At 36.3% G+C, this 21312-nt stretch overlaps 2 protein-coding genes across 7 annotated transcripts in view; one reads left to right on the top strand and one right to left on the bottom strand.

Annotated features, from left to right (window-relative positions):
* The window catches only part of KIAA1324L (KIAA1324 like), a 230555-nt gene extending 226449 nt beyond the window's left edge, over positions 1-4106 (bottom strand). Inside the window, exon 1 of the mRNA XM_006925729.3 lies at positions 3950-4106. The gene's annotated coding sequence lies outside the window, so the exon portion shown is untranslated. The remainder of the gene's footprint in view (positions 1-3949) is intronic.
* Positions 4107-4158: 52 nt separating this feature from the next.
* DMTF1 (cyclin D binding myb like transcription factor 1) overlaps positions 4159-21312 on the top strand; it is a 50108-nt gene continuing 32954 nt past the window's right edge. For 3 of the 6 annotated variants that reach the window (XM_025042168.1, XM_015599811.2, XM_006925726.3), the window contains exons 1-4: positions 4159-4293; positions 13147-13269; positions 14372-14488; positions 16304-16426. In XM_025042168.1, coding sequence (XP_024897936.1) covers positions 14380-14488; positions 16304-16426 — 232 coding nt within the window. In that variant the 5' untranslated portion in view covers positions 4159-4293; positions 13147-13269; positions 14372-14379. Of the gene's footprint in view, positions 4294-13146; positions 13270-14371; positions 14489-16303; positions 16427-21312 lie in introns of those variants that run through there. The other 3 variants (XM_025042169.1, XM_015599809.2, XM_015599810.2) reach the window with 2 other exon arrangements.

Raw genomic sequence — 21312 nt, 5'->3', positions numbered from 1 at the left:
GTGGTGACACTATGTGAAAAACTAGATTCTCCTGTAGTCAGTAACTATTGCCAAAGAACAGAAATGGCTAGCTTCCTGATCTTTTGGTTTAAGATATTTAATTATCTTTGATCTCAACAAACATTTAAGTGTCTACTAAATTAAGGTACTGTGCCATATGCTGGCAAACTGAAGCTATAAGATCAGGCAGAGGTGGCTGATGGTCTAGCAATCTCTGGCATGTGCCGACATCCAGCCTTAGAGAGGACTTAAACTCAACGTCTGCAAGAGATTGAGCCTACCACTTATGAACACTGTGCCTTTACCATTTTGTAAATAATACATAGGCCAGGTGCTTTTTACAAATACACTTCTACATTAATTGAACAAATGCCGTCCCACTCCTCACCCCCTCACTGTGTAGATTTCATCTCACCTTTCCAGTCTGTGCTCAAATGTCTTTTCAGAAAGCCCTGCCCTGAACTCTGTATATTGAATCTGTATGTTGTTTGGGCAGTATGGACATTTTAACAATACTAATTCTTCTAATTCATGAGTGCAGAATATCTTTCCATTTATTTGTGTCTTCTTCAATTTCCTTCATTAATGTCTTATAGTTTTCAATATACAGCTCTTTCATCTCCTTGGTTAAATTTATTCCTAGGTATTTTATGCTTTTTGATGCAATTGTAAATGGGATTATTTGCTTCTCTGAATTTGTTATTAGTGAATAGAAATGCAACAGATTTTTGTGTGCTGATTTTGTAGTCTGCAACATTACTGAATGTTTTAATATTTAAATAGCGTCTTTAGATATATATATATATATATACACTAAAAATATCATGTCATCTGCAAATAGTGACAGCTTTATTTTTTCCTTTCTAATTTGCATGCATTTTATTTCTTTTTCTTGCCTAATTGCTCTGGCTAGGACTTCCAAAACTATGTTGAATAACAGTGGCGAGAGTGGGCATTTTTTTCTTGTTCCTGATCTTAGAGGAAAAGCTTTCAGCTTTTCTCTCGAGTATAATGTTAGCTGTGGGCTTATCACATATGGCCTTTATTAAGTTGAGGTACATTTCCTCTATACCCACTTTGTTGAGAGTTTTTATCATAAATTGATGTTAAATTTACTTTTTAAATTATGTATTAAACCAATATTAAAACATACTGTCCTCCAGGAAATACCAAATGACCTTGGAAAAAAGTTATGAAATTCACCAGAAAGGGAGAATCATGAGGATGTACCTGACTTTAGGAAATTATCAGCAGAGTGCAGGCTGACCTAAGATTTCGCAGAAGACAATGGGTAGCCAGACTATAATCTAGATATCATTCTCTTATGTCATAGTGAAAAAGAATCTTATATGGTTATGCTTCATGGAAAATGTGGCTAATTAGGAACCACTTCCTCATAAATGTTAATGTTAATTTTACATGTGATTATTTCATTAGAACTGTCTTTGAGTAGTTTAATTGCTTTCTGGTTCGAAGGTTTATTAGTTTCCATTTTTAAGTGCTTAATACATAGGCCAGGTTCTGTGCAACGCATGTTCACTACATAATTCTGGGAGGCAGATTTTATTATGCCATTTTTCAAAAGCAAATGAAGCCTAGAGAGGTGAAATACCATACCCACTACTAAGCAATAAAGCTAAGATTAACGATCAAGTCTGACTCCAACATCTATACCACAACACTATCATGCTTTACAGTTTTGTTTACATATTACTTATGTACTCATTTAAAAACTGAATGATATCTGTCATAACCACAATAGGATGCAGAAAGTACCACAAATTGGTAATAAAGTTAGATGCAATAAAATGCTGCTTCTGGATTTTATTTTTGAAAACTGGTCAAACACGTCCATCTTCCAGTTCAGCACAGACTCTGGAAACTGTAATAATTTGTTTTCATTATAAAAAGACTTTGCCAAAGTGCACTTTGTGAGCTGCACCAAGGTAGTTCAGGGCATACGCTCTGGAGCTGAGGCTTCAATTCTGACTCTACCATTTATTTTGCTGTATGCCTTTGGACACATTCCTTCACTTATTTTTGGTTCTTGTCTAAAACGAGATTCGTTAGTAATAACCATACTGATGTAATTGGCACTCGCAAACATTAAATGAGTTTAATACATGTAAAGCATTTAACTGACACACAGCACTCAAAAAACATTGGCTCACATTGTCCAAATCCAAAGTATCACTTAAATCTTTTCATACTATCTTTTTGTAAACAGATTGTACTTTTTTAAAGCAGTTTAAGATTCAATGGAAAATTGAGGGGAAGGTAGATATTTCCTATATACCCATCCCTCCACCCCAGCTACTCCACATGCATAGCCTCCCCCATTATCAACCTCCTCCATCAGAGTGGTAAATTTGTTACAAATGATGAATCATCCAAAATCCAGTTTACGTTAGAGTTCATTATTAGTATTGTACATTCTAGAGTTTTGACTAATGTATGACGTGTATGTACCATTATAGATCATTCAGAACCATTTCGCTGCCTTAAAAATCCTCTGTGCTCCACTCGTTCCTCTCCCTTTAGCTCTAAACCCTGGCACCTACTGATCTTTTAACTATCTCCACAGTTTTGCCCTTTCTCGAATATCACTTAGTAATATTCATTTAAGGTTCCTCCATGTCTTTTCACGGATTAACAGCACATTTCTTTTCAATACTGAATAATATCCCATTGTATAAATGTAGTTTACTCATTTATCTACTAAAACACATACATCTTCGTTGCTTCCAAGTTTTGTCAATTATAAAAAGTTGCTATAAATAACCGTGTGCAAGTTTTATATGGAAATAAATTTTCAAATCATTTGGGTAAATATCAAGGAGCAATTGCTGGATCATATGGTTAAGTGCATGTTTAGTTTTATAAGAAACTATCTTCCAAACTGGCTGTAGCATTTTGCATTACCACTACTAATGAATGAGCATTCCTATTCCACCTACACACCAGCACGTGTGTTTTGAATTTTAGCCATTCACTATCCTGTTGTTTTACACTTTATAAAATGTGACATTTATGAGCTACCCCAAAAAACATTTCAGTAATGTGGATTACTGGTGAAAACTAGGTACATATGGCTTAAAATCTAAAAAATCATTTATCCTAATTCCATTAGTATGTAGTTTGCTTTCCCATCCCAATGTTACTTTGATGAATTAGTGTCATTTCCATCAAGTCTTTCGACTACACTTATTATTAGCTACTTAAAACCAATTCAGATGTACACATTCACATTCCTGACCGTCTTTATTTGACCTTTACAACCGACAGACTCCATTCCCACTGTGACAATGTAGTGAGCCTACACATAGTTTTTGGACGCGAGACTATTAGTCAAGTGTAAATTTTAAGCTTCTGTAATCCTAGTAGAGTACAATAAAACTAGTTCGATAAACAAAATGAGGTCATATATAAAAGCTGTAACATGGTTCATTCAACTAACCCCATGTTCCGATTTTCAAAGTCCTGGTACTTTCAAAACAAAATCTGCCAGGGTCTCACGACACTGGTCTCGGGGGCGGCGCCCAAGTATTGGTCTTCTCTAAAATCTCCCCAGATAGAAAAGTAGCAAAGGTAAAAAGAGCAGTGCTTTAAGACAGATTGTGCACTAGAGTAGTATCTTCCTACACTCGGGATATATTTCATCAAGAATTGCATTACACGCCCAAACAGGTAACACCTCATTTTAATCACCTATAGCAAAGCAGACCAAAGGAGGAGAGCCAGACACACAATTCCTGGCTTTCTCCTGCACTCAGACCTGGCTTTCAAGCACCCCCACCCCGCAGCTCCCTCTGCTCCGAGCCCCGGAGAATTATGAAACTTGGCCCGCGCGCGCGGAACCCAACTTTGCCCAAAGCCAGAAGGATTACAATTGCCAAAAAAAAGGGGGGGGAAACCTCCTTTATATCATCGGTAGCAGGGTAGTCTGTACCGAGATTTCCTAGCAGGAGGAGAGGACACGAGACGACCACAGACCACCACCACCACAGAAACTGGGACTGAAGCTCCAAAATCCGAGATTTTCTTTCGCGCTCCAACTTGGCCGGAAGTTACGCAAGCAGTCGCCGCTGGGGGCCGCCCCAAGGGAAGGAGGAGTGGGAGGGGGAGCGTGCGGGGGCTGGAGGGCGGGGCACGGCTGCAGCTCCGTTTCCGGTGGCTCGTCGCGCTCGCTCACTCCAGCTGCAGCCACTCTTGCCCGTGGCTGCTTCCTCCATCCTGGTATTTTTTGGAGCCTCCATCCTGGTTCTTCCAAAGTGCCCGGACCCAAAACAGGAAGTAAGTGCGATGGAACCTTTAGGTCCCAACTGCCGCTAGGGCCGCTCCGCCCAGTGGAGTCTGTCCGGCCCCCTTGCTGCCTGCCTGTTCTCGCCGGCCAGCGCAAGCTATCGGCCCCCGGGCACCGCGGGCGGGGTCGGAGCTGGGCCTTCGTGACGCTGAAGCTGCCGGCCCCGCACGTTCAGGCCAGGGCCTCCCTCTCGGGGCCGGGCCTGTGGCGGTGGCTCGGGCTGCAGAGCAGGGTAGCGAGCGGCCGCCGAGACGCAGCAGCGATCTGACGGGGGGCGGAAAATGGCGGCGGCTTCGGAGGAGCTAAATGGCGCCGGGACCCCTGGGGGTGGGGAGGGCCGGGAGCTTCGGTAGAGAATTGGGTCCGGGAGCGCAGAGTGTAAAGAAGCCTTACTTGCCTTCTCGTGATGTTCCCTTTTAATTTTTTTTTTTTGGATTACTTTCTGGTTTTATTATATGGCTCAGTAAAGGAGAGGTGGACCTGGGTGGGATTGAGAGAGTTGGGGCGGGTTTCGCCCCACCCCATCCCCCTTGATTTTTTTTTTAACCTTGTTTGTGTCTCAGAGTCTCCCTTCTTTTGGGGTTCATTCTCGATCCGGCTATTCGTGGCCCAGGCTGAGGGAATCGCGTTTGCTGGCCGAACTATATCTTTGTCAGCCTGAGTCTTTTTGAGGAGGGATGTGGGCTGGAGTGCTGGAAGACAGTCCTAACCGAGCAGAGAACGGTGAAATGCGTCAATTAAATAGTAATTGTCAAAATTTAAGAAGTTCCGAGGAAGCTAAATAATTTTTCAATCTCCTTTGTCCTTTAAAATAGACTTTGTTTTGAGTACCTCTTCAGGGACGTAGAGTTTTTAACCCCATCTACGACGTAGACTTGAGAGTAGAAGTGGCCAAGTTCCGTTCTATGCAGTTGAATGATACAGCATGTGTTTTTATAATAAAAATACTCGCTGTAGATAAGGAGAGGGTGACACTTCTATGAAATGTAAGTCAGGACTCCTCCCTTTCTCTGATTGAATTTGGAAATTCAAATTCACTGGTGGTTTTTCTCCTACCTCCTTTATTACAGGCGACGCTGCATGTTGGGACAGCCGACAAAGTGCGTATTTCGTAGGATTACTTTCTAGTCAGTGTTTTAAGCTTAGAATAATACCATTTGGAAATTTTTTATCTTTTGTTAGTTACACCCTTGTTTTTAATTCTTGAAATACAATTACCTTTTCTAGTTTTTAAGCTCTAGTCTAAAAGTATTCCATTATGTTGAAAGTTTTACAAACAAAATCTATTTTTTTCAGTTAAGGATTTTTATATTTTTCCATTACTTGCGATTCTTTAAGCTGGTTTTAAATTTGTGTTTCAAATAACTTTTGGAGTGTTAACCGTATTTTTTTAAAGTAATTTGAGTAATTTACCACTGCTTTAACGTTTAAAGACTCTGGTAATAATACCCCAAAAACTTAGCTTTTTACTATTATGGTTTAATAGCGATAAGATTTTATTAAGTTATGATTTAGAAATTTAAGATTTAGGAAGAAAATTAAAATTACATTTCTTAGCATTACAAAAATGGTTAGGCCTTAAGAGTTTTTAAAAAAGGCTTGTGTAAGAATAAACTTTTTCTTTATTCACAGGGACAAAAAAACAACTTGATCCTTTCTGAAAAAAACATTACTTGTTAAAGTTATGGGGGAAAGTACATATTATGTTTGTGATCATTTTATCATTATTTTAACTCCCATACACTAAGTGCTTTTATTTGCCAAGCTGATTATTTCCTTACTATTTTGGTTGATAGGGTCACCCCAAAATATGATTTTGGGGACTGATCTAGATCTGCGTATTATGTGTGAATCTCTTTAATTGATTGCAGTTGAGCTAGATGGTGGACCCAAAATCTATTGTCCTGTCTTCATCCACAGATTATCAGTAAAAGTACTGGGCATTGCATACTTATTTGGAATTTTAAGTCCATACTTTGAGCAGTTATATGAGTAAATATATGCTACATAAACATGTTTCTTCAGGTGTTCGGGTTTCAGAAGTATTTTTGTGGGAACAATCAAAAAAGGTTTTGGAGTTAGGATTTGAGCTTAGAGAACAGAGCACATCTGGAAAACGGTTACTGGCAGAGAATTATATCAAAATAAGATGAGTGTCTTTTTTAGTCTTTTTTTTTTTTTTTTTTAAGTTTCCCTTTTCTTACGTGATTTTTTTTTTTGTGAGGTGGAGAGAGGTTATTTCATTTCACTCCAAGATAGGAGAGAGAAGTCTATTCGTAAGGTTAGTTAGATGTTACTAGTTAGTATTGAAATCAGAACAGCAAAACTAGTTCTTACCTTCCACACATAATGTTTCTCCTATTGCTCACTTCTTTTATCTCTCCAACTTCTACAGGCCCTAGTTTTTATTAATGTTGTAATAAATATGTATGTCCTGAAATAACGTCATGCTATTTTAAATATATTTTAAATAATTGCTTTTGTCTGCTCCTTTAAGTACATTGGTTTAAGTTAACACTTGCGAGGATGAATAAGATAATGTGAAACAAGTATCTTAAGAGATTCACAGCTTGGCACATAGATGTTAAAATATTGAGGGGGTTGGGGAGAAGTGTTTTAAAAGTGTTTCAAAAACATCAAAACTTTAGAAGAGCAATAAAGTTTAGGTAGAGTTCCATTTTTTAAATATATACAGAGGCTGCCTGTTTAACACAAGTGTTAGCCTGCCTTCTCAAAACAGTTTTAATATTCAATTTTCTCTTGCCATCATTTTTAGCACTTTTTCCCTTATTAAAGGATTCCCTAGTAATTGATATATTCTAGTTTCAGCTGAAAGCTATTTCTATCCCCAAATGATATAAAGTGACCTGAGAAAGTGATGAACCTATTGCTAAGTGTGTTAAATATAAAATACAGATAGTTATTAAATGTATGTGGCATTCGTTTGCTGGCATATCATTTCTCCCTTTTTCATGTTTTTTTTTTCCCCTTTTGTGAAGAGAATTCTTATAGAAATCACAAATAGGTTTCATTTTTCTTTTGATTTCATAAAGGTAAATAATAAAATAAAACCTGTTTATCAAATCTGCTTTTGCAAGTTTGTGGATAGATACCTCGTTCTGTGACTGAATACCAGGAAGAAGTTATTAAAGGAAAGTACACTGGAGAGCCCTGTGTGAATGATTTAATTGTGTTTTGGTTTTTGTTGTTTTGCTGTCATTTTGGTTATGTACACTTATGTTGTCTGGCCGTTCTTCTAAGTGCCAGGTTGTCAAAGCTCATCTTTATTTACCATCAGGTGTTATGTAGCAAAAGAAATGTTAATTAGATTTATGTACTATTTATGAATGTCGATTGAGGAAGTGCGCTTTAAAGATCAACTTCAGTGTAAATCAGAGAAGTATAGTAATAACTTGATGTACTCCTTTTAAAGATCCGATGCTGGTTTGCATAAAGTGCTCAATTTTGAATGGATAAACTCTTAAAATGAAGCCAAGTACACATTATAGCTCTTAAATTATTCGCTGGGTGAAGAATAACATTTTAGCTTTTAATAAATGATAATTTTATTGCCAAACCAGATATAAAATGCTGCACCTTGAAATGAACCATTTACCAAGTAATTCTCATTTCTCAAATGACAACATTGTTTTCAATAGTTGATAATTGGAATCAACATCTTAAGCAATTAAAGTCTATTGTAGTAAACTCCATTAACATCTTTATTGACTTTTTATGGTATGCAGTCATATTTTACCATATTAAAACCAAGCCATAATGAGCATTAAGTAAGTACCCTAATTTGGTATGCTTTATGTTCATCTATAGCTCTACTTCTCAGACTTGAACAAAGTATACGGAAGAACAAATCCCCAAGGACCTGAGACCATAGTTGAAAGCATTAAACCTCAAGCATGTTGTGTCCCCCAATCCTAACTCAAATAAAAGTAATATTCAAGATGGTATTCTGTGGCTTTGTTTTTCTGACATCTCCCTATGTAACCCAAGTTCAAGATGTAGGAATTTGTTACATATTCTATTAAGACTTTCTGTTTAGCAGAGTTTCATGCTTTCAAAATAATACCTTAAAACACATCTTTCAGATTCTCCATTATACATTACCAAGCCAGTCCTCTTAGAGGCATTTCATATGGCATTATGCAATGATGGTGGTGGTCAATTTGGAGTCTTTATACTAGCATGACCTCAAAACAAAAATGTTTGGTAATAGGTTAATGGTTAGGTAAATGTAGATACCATGCACTCATTAAAAATGTTGCAAAGAGTAGGTAAGATTGGAAAATGCTCCTGATAAAATAATTACCAAAAAAATTTATAAAAGATGTGACGGTGTGATCTCATTATAAAAACGGTAAAAAGTAGGTATGTTAATACATGGATAAGACTTGGGTGATCACAAAAAAGTTACTGAGGAATATAATTTTCTTACACATCAACTCGGAAAAAGGACATCAGAAAAATGTGTCCTTGCTGTGTTATAAATTGAAGTATGCCAGATACTTCGCCTCTTAGCTAGTACTCAATCCCTAACTCGTCTAATAAAATTCTGGTGCTATATATTCTGTAGCTTGCTTAATTTCCCATTATAAAAGTATAATGTTTTTCACACCATGTAGTTTCATCCCATATTTCAGTGTGGAATCACAGCTCCAAGCATCTAGGGTTAGCAAAAGTTCCTGTGCTTCCATGATCTCCACTAATAGAATCCACCCTTACCCACTTGTATTGGTACTGTGCTTGAGAACTGATACAAATTTATCTAAAGAACTAGTCCCAAAACTAGGAAGAAATGTCACTTGGTTTGTTGTAGTTTTTAGAAGATTTGGCACTTAATTGTCTGGAAGATCAGGGCAATTATGTGGACTCGATTGATGGTGATACAGTCTAAAATAATCCATTGAATAATAGCTTTACCTCAATACTGGAATTGAGTAGGATTAAGGACTCATCTCTTTAATTCTGTGTTAAATAACAGATCTAAGAGTTGTTCTTTTTTTACATTAGTATCTCGTTTATTGGGAGCTATAAATAAAAAATTTATTTCTCATTTAAATGTGAGTATATGTAAGTACCCCATTATAAAAGTTCTGTACCACATTTCAGGCTTGCTTTCCTTGATTTTATTAAGGTATTGTTGGCTGTTTAAGATACCCATCAAATGATGGAAACATGCCAAAGTACCATTTTACCCTTTAAAATGGATGTTAAAATTTTTTTCTTTTATTTCTAATTAGTATAAAAATAGTACATGTGGTATAACTATAACCTATTACAGAAAAAGATGATCTAAATGGGCCAATGGTGTGTGCTTATTTGCCCCAAAGAGGACCAAAAAAATTGATGGTAGAATTGGAGATCTTCCTGACATATTTCCCTGATAAACCAGGTGGGGAACTGGTCTAGAAGTTATGTACAGTTTCATGTATAATGAATTAGAATACAGGCACTAAATACTCAACTTTTTAACTTACTATCGTAAATTAATTTATTCACCAACATTTCTCAGTCACTGTGATAGTCGTATCAGATTACAAATACGCTCTTCTAAATAAAATCTGACTTGACCCAGTGATAGCAGGTATCTTCTCACTTTACTAGAAAGCTAAACCTTGTAAAAAGACCTGTTTGAATTGTCTTCCCTACTTCCATTTCTCTGTGTATTCCAGTAGTAGGGCTTCTGCCCCCACTCACTACTCCTCTGAAACTTCTTAAAGCCACCAATGTTCTTCACATTGCCAGATCAAATAGTCACTTCATCATCTCACCCTCTCAGCAGTATTTAACACAGTTAACTACTTGATGCTCCTTGAAAAACACTCTTGTGCTTGTGCCTCTTAGTTTCCACTTAGTTTTCATCCTGTACTGCTGCCTGGTCATCCTCAGTCTCCTATTTGTTTATGAATCGCTTGACTACCTGCTGTTACAGAGTGCTCCTGAAGTAGAATCTAGGCTATCTTCTCAAACCTCTAGGTGTTCTTATCTTTGAAAACAATTGTCATACCACTAACTCAAATACATAGGTCTAATTCTTGCCTGTTGAATTCCAGCTTCCAACTATCAACTTGACATCCTCATTTGCATTCATTTAAGTATTAATCTAATCTTTATTAATAGTCATAGAACTACTTAATAAAATATATTCTCAGTGCCGCAAAACTCAGTTGTTCAAGCTGAAAGCCTAGAATTATCGTGAGATAATTCCCCTTCTCTTAATCTCCATCTCTTCATTCAGCAAATCCTGTCAACACTGCCTCCAAGTTATCTCTTTGCCCAACCCCCTTATCTCTGCCACCTATTCCAATTGGCAGTCATCGCTTGGACAACAGCTTTCCTTAACTACTCTCTTATGCATTATCCATACTGCAGTCTGGGTGATCTTTTAAAAATGTAAATTGTATATCCTAACTTAAAACCCTCCAAAGATTTGCGAAGTCTGTCTTTTTCTTATCTCCAAACTCTTAAATTCAGCTACTTTCTCTCTTAATCAAAAGCCTCTGCCAAACCAGCTGCCTTTTCTTCTAACAAGACCAAATCAGGTCCCACCTTAAGGACTTTACTATTAATCAGTTGGCCGACTTGCAGTCACATACTTGCAGTGATGTGTCTTCATCTTGCCATTGAGGCAATGAAAAGTAGCATCTCAGCAGCAAGCCACCATAGCTTTAAATGGAGCATCTGTGCATTATCTTTATTTATTTTATACATCCATTAGTAAGATGTGTCCTAAGGTGTCAGAAAAGCCTAAGAGCTCATAAGGGTGTTACAGTTTGCATAAAACGATTCAATTAAGCATACAGGCATACCTTAGAGGTATTGCAGGTTCAATTGCAGAGCAGTGCAGTAAAACAAGTCACATGGGTTTTATTTTTATTTTCCCAGTGCATATAAAAGTTATGTTTATACTGTAGGCTGTTAAGTGTGTATATAACCATAATAAATAACTTTATTCTTAAAAATTGCTAACAATCATCTGAGCCTTCAGTGAGTCATATCTTTTTACTGGTGGAGGGTCTTGCCTTAATGTCGATGGCTGCTAACTGATCAGGGTAGTGGTTGCTGAAAGTTGGGGTGGCTGTAGCAATTTCTTAAAATTTAGGAAAATGAAGTTTGCTTCATTGATTGACTTCCTTTCATGAAAGATTTCTCTGTAGCACGCAGTGCTGTTTGATAGCATTTTACCCACTGAACGGCTTTCAAAATTATAGCCAGTGCTCTCAGACCCTGCCTCTGCTTTATCAACTAAGTTTATGTAATATTCTAAACACTTTGTTGCCATTTTCAACATCTTTAGTAGATTTCATCTCAAGAAACCTTTTTTTTTTTTTGCTCTTCCATAGGAGGCAACTTCTCATCTATTCAAGTTTTATGAGATTACAGCAATTCAGTGACATCTTCAGGTTCCTCTCCTAATTCTAGTTCTCCTGCCATTTCCACCATATCTGCAGTTACTTCTTCCACTCAAGGCTTGAACCCCTCAAAGTCATTCATGAATGTTAGAATCAAATTCTTCCAAACTCCTGTTAATGCTCATATTTTGAACTCTTCCCATGAATTACAAATGTTCTTAATGGTATCTAGAATGGTGAATCCTTTCCAGGTTTTCAGCTGACTTTGCCCAGACCCATCAGAAGAATCACCACAGCAGCTATAGCCTTATAAAATGTATTTCTTAATAAGATTTGAAAGTCAAAATTACTCTTTGATCCATGGGCTCCAGAATGGATGTTGTGTTATTGTTAGTGGGCATGAAAACTACGTTAATCTCATACAGCTCCATCAGAGTTCTTGGATGACCAGGTGCATTGTCAATGAACAGTAATATTTTAAAAGGAATCTTTTTCTGAGCAGTGGGTCTCAACAGTGGGCTTAAAATATTTACTAAACCGTGTAAAGGGATGTGCTATCATGTAGACTTTGTTTTTCCATTTATAGTGCACAGGCAGAGTAGATTGAGCATTATTCTTAAGGGCCCTAGGATTTTCAGAATGGTATGTCCCTCGAAGCTTTGAAGCTAAGCATTGACTTCTCTCTAGCTGTGAGAGTCCTAGTTGGCATCTTCTAGCATAAGGCTGTCTCATCTACACTGAAAATCTGTTGTTTAGTGTAGCCACCCTCATTAATTATCTTAGCTAGATCTTCTGGATAACTTGCTGCAGCTTCTACATCAGCGCTTGCTACTTCACCTTGCACTTTTGTGTTATCAAGATGCTTCTTAAACCTCGTGAACCAAACTCTGCTAGCTTCAAACTTTTCTTCTGCAGCTTCCTCACCTCTCAGCCTTCATAGAATTGAAGAGCTAGGGCCTTGCTATGGAATAAGCTTTGGCTTAAGACAGGGTTGTGGCTGGTTTGACCTTCTATCCAGACCACTAGAACTTTCTCCATATTGGCAATAAGGCTATTTTGCTCTTTTATCATTTGTGCATTTACTGGAGTAGCATTCTTAACAACCTTCCAGAACTTTTCCTTTGCTTTCTCAGTTCGGCTAACTTGGGCACAAGAGGTCTAGCTTTCAGCCTATATATGCTTTTAACAGGCCTTCCTCACTACCCTTAATCATTTCTAGCTTTTGATTTAAAGTGAAACACATACAGCTCTTTTTTATTTGAGAGGCCATTGTGGGTGTAGGATCTCATCATTTCTGCCCTTCGTTGGGGAATACTTTTAGACTGATTTCCTAAAGGTCTACTTAAGAATGCTGGTATTGTCATTATTCTAGTTGACAAATAACGGAGGCTTGAGGCTAGGGTGTTATCAGCATACTGCTTGCACACAATTGTTTGTTCTTGTAAGCCTTATTGTGTAATGCTGTTACTTTTTCAGAGTGTTGTAACTGCAGGAACATGGGGAAGAAACAATCTGGATAACATGAAAGTGATGCTGGTGACTAAGGGAAGGCGACTTGATTCTATGGGAAGGGCTATAGCTGATGCATTTGTTTTCCAGGTAAGCCTGCCTTTGTTCCAAGGACTTCACATCATGATTTGCAAATTTTAATCATAACTAATAATAAAGATAAACTTCTATTTATCTTTAATTTGGAAATGGCATCTTTACCATTGTAAAATAAATGATGTCCTTTTAAAACAGTAATTTGTATAGTAAAACTTAAATGAATCACTGGATCTTCACCATGTAAATGTTAATAGATCCTAAGTTTTTCTGCCTAGGGAAAGTGCATTCGTGTAAATGGTAAATATATGAACAGACTCATATCTTATGTGTAGGAGCCAAATAGGTATTGTGATTAGCTTAAATACACATCAAGGCTTCCATCCTCTGTATTATGTAGTTGGTAAAAAGGTATGTGGACAAGACCAAAACTAAGTATTGCGTCAAGAACTTCATTAAACATTATAAGATAAGCCTGAAGACTTCAGCCAGGCTATTGATTATAAATAAATACATTTCTCCCTGCCAATCATGAATACTCTGCATAAAATAGCAGGTAAAGGCACTTTAAACAGAAACAGAAAGCATAACTCCATATACCTGTTAGAAAAGCATTTGATCCATGACGTATGTATGCACGTGTTTAATATTACGAAAAAATTTTTGAGAAGAATTATTTAGTGTTCCTATTGGTCAGAAAATAATAGAGCTTAAATACTTGTAAAAATATTTTGGAGAAGTAATTCTTAGATTAACGTAAAAGTTTCGGCGAATCTTCTAAAGAATCATAAGTTAAACTTATCACAAAGCTGTCAATCAAAAATAAAAAGTGGTGAGAGTTTTGCTGACATGACAACTTAGAACAAATTCTTTCATCGCATGTGGTAAAAACATCTCTTAAAAAAGTGAATGCTGTACGTTTTTAATCATAGCAGTCAGATTCTTGGATATTATTACATCTAACTCTAAATAATGAGTACAGGTAGGAAAAACAATGTTTGAAATCTGAATGGTCATCACAATTTTACATAAAGAACACTATAGAAAGATACAAATTGTAGGAGTTTTGCAGAGGCAGGTGAGGGAAGTAGAGGACTACTTTATGTTCATATTTGGAAATTTTTTAAATCCTAATCTGCAGTCTGTTCTTGTATAGATTTGAGTATGAGCACAGTTGAAGAGGATTCTGACACAGTAACAGTAGAAACTGTGAACTCTGTGACTTTGACTCGGGACACAGACGGGAACCTCATTCTTCATTGCCCTCAGAATGGTAGGAGAACTTGCTGACATATAATTGTTAATCCTTTTGAATTTCTGGATTTATGTCAACTTTGATCTCTATTATCCAGATAAACATTTTAGGCTAGCATAGTAGGAAAGGAGTTTATCTCTTTGAATCATGAATTAATCTTAGTTTGTATTTTTATTTTTATATTTTTTAAATATACTTTGGTATATTTTTTAATTCACCATAAATTTTAACCTTTATGGGTGGTTATTTTATAAGCAAAATCTGTTGAGCCTCCAAAGATGATGAACTATAATACACTTCCTCTTTGATACTGTTTGATACCGAAGTATATGTAGTACAGTAGAAATGTAGAAATAGTTGTACCAATAGGAATAGATGAACATTTTTTTACTAGAACCTGTGTTAGAGAATTTTATGTGACTATCTGAATAGGATTTAATTTGATCATCTGTAATGAATTAAGATTCAACAGCCTTGAGACTTATGATTTTGTTATTTCTCTACCTATTCCTTATTTATAATTTGTTATTTATTTTGCTTTAAGTTTACCTTTGCTCAACCAAAGTTCCATCTTCTCTTTTCACTCCATCCTTAATCCCTGTGTTATTTTATTCAGGCTTTGTGGTTTTAACTACCACCTGCCTGTAAAAATTATTCAAACTTCTGTCTTTATTCTAAATTCTCTGTTTTTCATAGGCACCTTAAATTTCACATGTCTCAAACTGAATTATTTTATAAATTCCCCAACCTAGTTTTCCTTTCCTTACTCAATTTCATTACTTAGTATCTCAAGTCATAAATATGAATAGGAATAAATCCTTCTTTCATCTCCCACTTTCATCCCATCACGATGACTCGTTGATGGAATTATGTTTCTTGAATCCATTCCTTCCTCTCTCTTAAGTCTCCTTCCTTAGTTCATTTCTCACCTAAGTAGCTCTAATAGCCTTTTAACCAGTCTCCCACCTCTAATTCAAACTGCCAATGATATTGGTCATGGCTCAACAAAGTAAGAAGGGCTTTTCAAAGCTTACCGTGGTCTTTAGAATATAATTCAGGTTCTTTAATTTAGCACATAGGCCTTCCATCATCAAAGTTTTCCTCCATGCCTCACTTCCTACCACATTTCATATATGTTCCAGCAGCTCACAACTGTTTTTATTTTCCTGCCTTAAACTTTTTATGTCTTAGTACCACTGTACATGTTACTCCTACTGCTAGTAATAATCATTTCCCCCTGCCAGTGGTAATCGTTTCCCCCGGCTTCTGTTTCCCTTTCAAGTTCAAGACACCTTCCCCGGGAAACCTTCCTTCACCTCCAGTTTAAATTAAATGCCTCTCCTCTCTGCTCATATAATGACCTCTTCATTCCCTGTCATAGCTCTTATTACAAAGTTTTGAAATCATTAGCTTCATCATTTCCACTACACCGTGTCTCATTATTGTTCCCATCACTTACCACATAGTAGGCTTTCATCAAATATTTGTGATTGAATAAGTAACCAGCCCTTGTCTTTACACGTGAAATATTTGGAAAATCAGATAGTCAACAAAAGTGTAATATTTAAAAAGTGACATCTTTGTCATGGTTCCTTGTCTTAAGAATAAAAGTGACATCTTTGTCATAGTTCCTTGTCTTAAGAATAGAGGTGCTGAACCAGACATAGAGAAGACAATGTTGTTTTGAGTTCTACTTCTACAACTGGTTTTAGTTAACAGAGCAAATTAGTAAGAAGATTATTTTACAGTCATAACTTGAAGATTTTGTGTTTTCCTCATTGGTTTAAAGATTTTGAGATTTTTTTTTTTTTTCATTTTGTTACCTTTCATTAGAAGCTGATGAAATAGACTCAGAAGATAGTACTGAACCTCCGCATAAAAGGCTTTGTCTGTCTTCTGAGGATGATCAGAGTATTGATGATTCTACTCCTTGCATATCAGTTGTTGCACTTCCACGTAAGTCATGTGTATTAAGAACAGAGTTCCCTTTTGAAATCAAATTTTAGCTTGCAAGAGATTGAATTGACATTTGAAGGTGGACTTACACCTCTATTTTTCTTTTCATTTAGTCATAAAACCGCTTTTTAACACTTAATGAGCACTTATTTAGGTGCCAGGAGTGTTTATAAATCCTTTTACATATGTTGGCAATTTAATCTTCTTAATCTTTTTTTATTGTCCCCCTCACCCCACCCAGAAGGCTTCTTTTAAACTTTTTTTTCCTGATCGTGCTCTCCCCCATGAAATTTTAATACCACAGATATACTGTTTTGGGTTTTTGTTTTGTTTTGTTAATAAAGAGTATAATGTTTTTCACACACACACCCCAGAAGCATATTTGAGAAATACGCTTTCTCATTGAGAAAGCATGCTCTAGAGGAGGGGTTATTATTATCCTTATTTTATAAATGAGGAAACTAAGGCATAGCTTGTCTAAGGTCATGCCCAGGCATTCTGGTTCCTGTAATTCATACTCTTAACCTCAAAGCTGTACTGCCTCTTCACATGGTATATAGCTAAATGGAAGTTAGATGAGAATCCGATTAATTTATTCTCACTAAGAAAGTTTTTAACAAGTTAATATTCCAAGACCATTTAGAGTAGACTGGATTCTAAGGGGGTATAGTAATTCAGGTGAAATACTGTAGGCGAAAGACTACAACATGCCAACTATAACATTAGATTATATTTCTGATTTATTTAGCAAAAAATAGGAATCTTGTTGAACTTGTGGCACCACAAAGCTGGAGTACATCTTAGGCAATGACAATGGGGTTGGGGCAAGGCTGTCGGCAGCACTCTGCATAAAGGAGAGTCTCGCCATATCCTAGAACTTTCATTTTGTACCACATCAAGCAAAATCACATCTTCATCCAGTAGAAAAACTAAGACTAAGTGTTCATAGAAAATCATGTCTTCCCAAAGTAGATACGTACTCAGTATTTAGAGTTTAATTGCTTATTAAGAAAAGAAACTTTTATTTTTTCCCCCCAAATATATGACTCCTTTTACCCCAGTCTACCTTCCCCATCTCCCCTTCCCTCTGGTAACCACTAATCCAGTGAAACTCTTTAATATCAGTATACTGTGAGACTTTGTTGAAAGACAGTGTTAATGTTAATATTGCGTCCAATTGTGACACTTGCAAACATAAACTATTTCTAATTAAGTGATCTTTGCTCCTAATGATGAGTCATATGATTTTTTAAACTCTTTCCTAATTTGATTATCATTATGTTGTGATTCAGTTTTAAAACTTGATTGGCCTATCTGTTTAGGTCCAATCCTCTGTGGACATTTTCTAAGGTAGAATTTTTTTTATTCAGATATAATTGCCATGTAACATTATGTTAGTTTTAGGTATACAACATAATGATTTGGTATATGTATATATTGTGAAATGATCACAATAAATCTGGTTAAAATCCATTACCACACATAGTTACAAATATTTTTTCTTGTGATGAAAACTTTTAAGAGTTACTCTCTTAACAACTTTCAAGTATATAATACATTATTATTAACTACAGTCACCGTGCTGTATATTACATCCTCAGGATTTATTTATTTTATTAAGCCAGAATTTTTGAGTGATTAATTTCACTGGTTAATTCATTTGGTTAAAGTATAGTGCCTTGATCATGATCGTAGGTTCAAATTATACTTGATATTTTGTTCTATTTTAGGGTAGACTGAATCCTTCACATCCTCATTCATTTAACTAGCTAAGATAATATGTCTGTGTTGACATAAAAATATTTGAGCTGCTTGATGTTGGGTCATAGCAAATCACAGATGGACAGCATCCTGGAGCCTAATATTTATGATTGAATTTATGAAAAGCAGGCTTGAAATATTTACATGTTCCCTGGATTTGTAAAAAGTATGTTGATAAAATCAGCTTAGGAAAGTTTCTTCATTTAAAAGTCACATAAAAACTAAGTCCTATATCCATCACTGTCATCCAAGATTGATTAAAAGTCATTTGTTGGACTTCATGGAAGTGAACATTAATTTTTAGAGATTTAACTTAAAATTTAATTTTAATATTCAGGGGTTTTTTTTACATGCTTTATAAAACTGATAAAATTTATCAATCTGAGCCTTAAAAGACCTCTTACCTCTCATGGTTAGCAGTCTAGATCATGTGTTAACCACTTCTTTTTGCAGTCATCTACCACCACATTTACTCCATTCCCTGTTCGTAGTTACTACTCTTGGTGATTATTCATTTAGGTGATTATTGCAATGCCTTAGCCTCCTGTCCCTTTTGTTCTCCACACTGCTTCATTTATCATTACTATTACCACTCTTGCTATTAGCTATTAACTGGAGTCCATTTGTGATCTACTTCAGATTTCGTTTCCTACCGCTACTTCCTGTATTTCCAGCTTACTTCCTCTAATACTTTTAAACTTCTGTGATCCTTTGTCCCTCTGGGATTCATTGATCTTAATTTTTTTTGTTTCTTCTCCACTTTGTATCCTGTTTCCTTCTTACCCAGTTTCAGTTTCATGGTTAATCATTGTAATCACTGTCTTGCATTTACTGTCCTTTTTCCCTTCCCTCAGTTCTTTGTTCTTTGGTCAGACCTCAACCCTGGTTAAATGTATCAGCCTTTTTATGTCTATATCCAATGAGAGAAAAACAGCACAAGCAGGCTGACTGGTCTCACTTTAAATCGATGATCATTAACTTGAAGTGGGCTCAGAGTGTTGCCTGCCAGTCACGCCGTACTTCTAGAAGTATTCTTCCCTTAATGAGATGACTGTTCATATATCCCCAAACCTCTATTACTTCCTCTACCATTTTTTACTCTCAACTGATAACCTTGCTTCCTACTTTAGTGGGAAAATTGAAGTAGCCAGAAACTAATTTCTATAAGTTTCTACTACCACAAATATACACCCACATGTATCTATGCCCATATATGCTATCTCTTCTCCTAGCTAAGGCCAACCCTTCGATTGATTAGGTCTCATCCCTTTTACCTACTTACAGACATTGTTGCAGCAATTCTTTCCTTTCTCTGTTGAATCATCAGGTTTTCCATCTCTACTGGATTGTTCCCATTAGAATGACAAATATACTGTAATTTTTTTTTTTAAATAAACAGTCCCATTAGTCCACTTTTGGCTTCCGTCCAATTCTTTTCTTTCCTTTAGAACAGAATACCTTGAAAGAATTGCCTATAGTTACCTTCATTTTTTTCTTCCATTCTTTCTTAAACCCACTTGTCTCACTTTTACCTCTATTACTTCTCCAAAACTGTTCTTCCCAGGTCTCCAGAGACCTTCTTGTTGCAAAATCCAACGGCGATTTTTTTTTTAGTCTTTGTTTTCCTTGATCTATCCATAATTTTTGACATTTATCACTCCCTCCTCCCTGAAACATTTTGTCACTTGGCTTCCAGGTAACACATTCCTCTAGTTTTCATCTACCTTTCAGTCTCTTCTTTCATTCTCTTATACTGACTTGTCCACATCTCGCTAACTTCTAAATGTGGTATGTCGCAGGACTCAGTTCTTAGACTGCTGCTGTTTTCCATTTTCACTTATTCCCTAGAATTCATGATTTTAAATGCTATCTTTGGTGACTTCCAGATTTATTCTAGTCCAGACTTTTCCTCTTAACTCTAGATGTTTTTAGGTATCTCAAACTAATGTGTTTAAAACTGAGTTCCTGAAACTTCCTAAATTCTTAAATTTGCTGCTTTTCCAGTCTTTCTAATCTCATTAATGGCAGGTACGTTTTTTCCAGTAGCTGGGATTCCAAAAAAGAAACTAGTATCACCCTTGACTTTTCAATTTCTCTCATATTTGGTTTATCTGCAAATTTTATTGGCTCAACCATCAAAATATATTTGATCTACTTCTCATCACCCTTACTTGCCTTCACTCTGGTCCACTGCGCTGTCTTCTTATCATGATTATTGAATTAGTTTCATAACTTATCTCATTCTAGCCCTTGCTGTTCTTCAGGCTGTTTTCCTCCAGGGCAACCAGAGTGATCCTGTTAAAAATAAGTCAGATTATATGACTTCTGTAAGTCTTCCAGTGATTTCCTGTCTGAGAGTTAAAGCCATAGTCTTTGCAGTGGCCTCCAAGTCCCCACACAATATTTTACTATTCTTGTTTATTCTGCTCTGGCCATACTTCCCTTCTTGCTATTCCTAGGAAAATCCAGGCATGCCCCCATCCCAGAGCCTTTCTTTGCACTTGTTGTTCCTTATGCTTAAAGTGCTCTTAGTCAAGATACTTACTTAACTAGCTCACTTCTTCACTTTTTTACAAGTCTTGATTACTTTTCTTGGCCTCCTATCTAAAATTTCAAACACCTTCCTCCACTCCCCAATATATTCCCTTTCTTGCTTTATTTGTTTTCCTTACTACTTATAACCATCCAACATGATACCATGTTCATTTTGTGTCTAACCCACTAGACTATAAGCACTATAAAGGCAGGATTTTTGTTTCTTTTGCTCATTGCTATCTCCACATCACCCAGAGAAGTACTAGTATGTACTTGGTGCACAATAAATATTTGTTAAATGTATGTATGTGTATGTATGCAAGGAATGTGTTAGGAAATTAGATGATCACATTTTTTCTATAGATTTTTTTGTTTGCAATCTATTTTATTTTATTATTAGTTTCAAGTATACAGTACATTGGTTAGACATTTATATAGTTTACAAAAAGACCCCCCTGATTACTCTCTCTTCCCTTTGGCTCTACACATAGCCATTACTTTACTGCTGACTGCATTCCTATGCCATGCTACCCATCCCTGTGACCAACTACTAATTTGTACTTCTTTAACCCTTCACCACTTTCTCCCAG

The sequence above is a fragment of the Pteropus alecto genome, unplaced genomic scaffold, assembly GCF_000325575.1.
Source record: "Pteropus alecto unplaced genomic scaffold, ASM32557v1 scaffold69, whole genome shotgun sequence".
In the NCBI taxonomy this organism is placed as follows: Eukaryota; Metazoa; Chordata; class Mammalia; order Chiroptera; family Pteropodidae; genus Pteropus; species Pteropus alecto.
The sequence above is the reverse complement of the archived record's forward strand: the minus strand, read 5'-3'. Positions and strand labels throughout refer to the sequence as shown.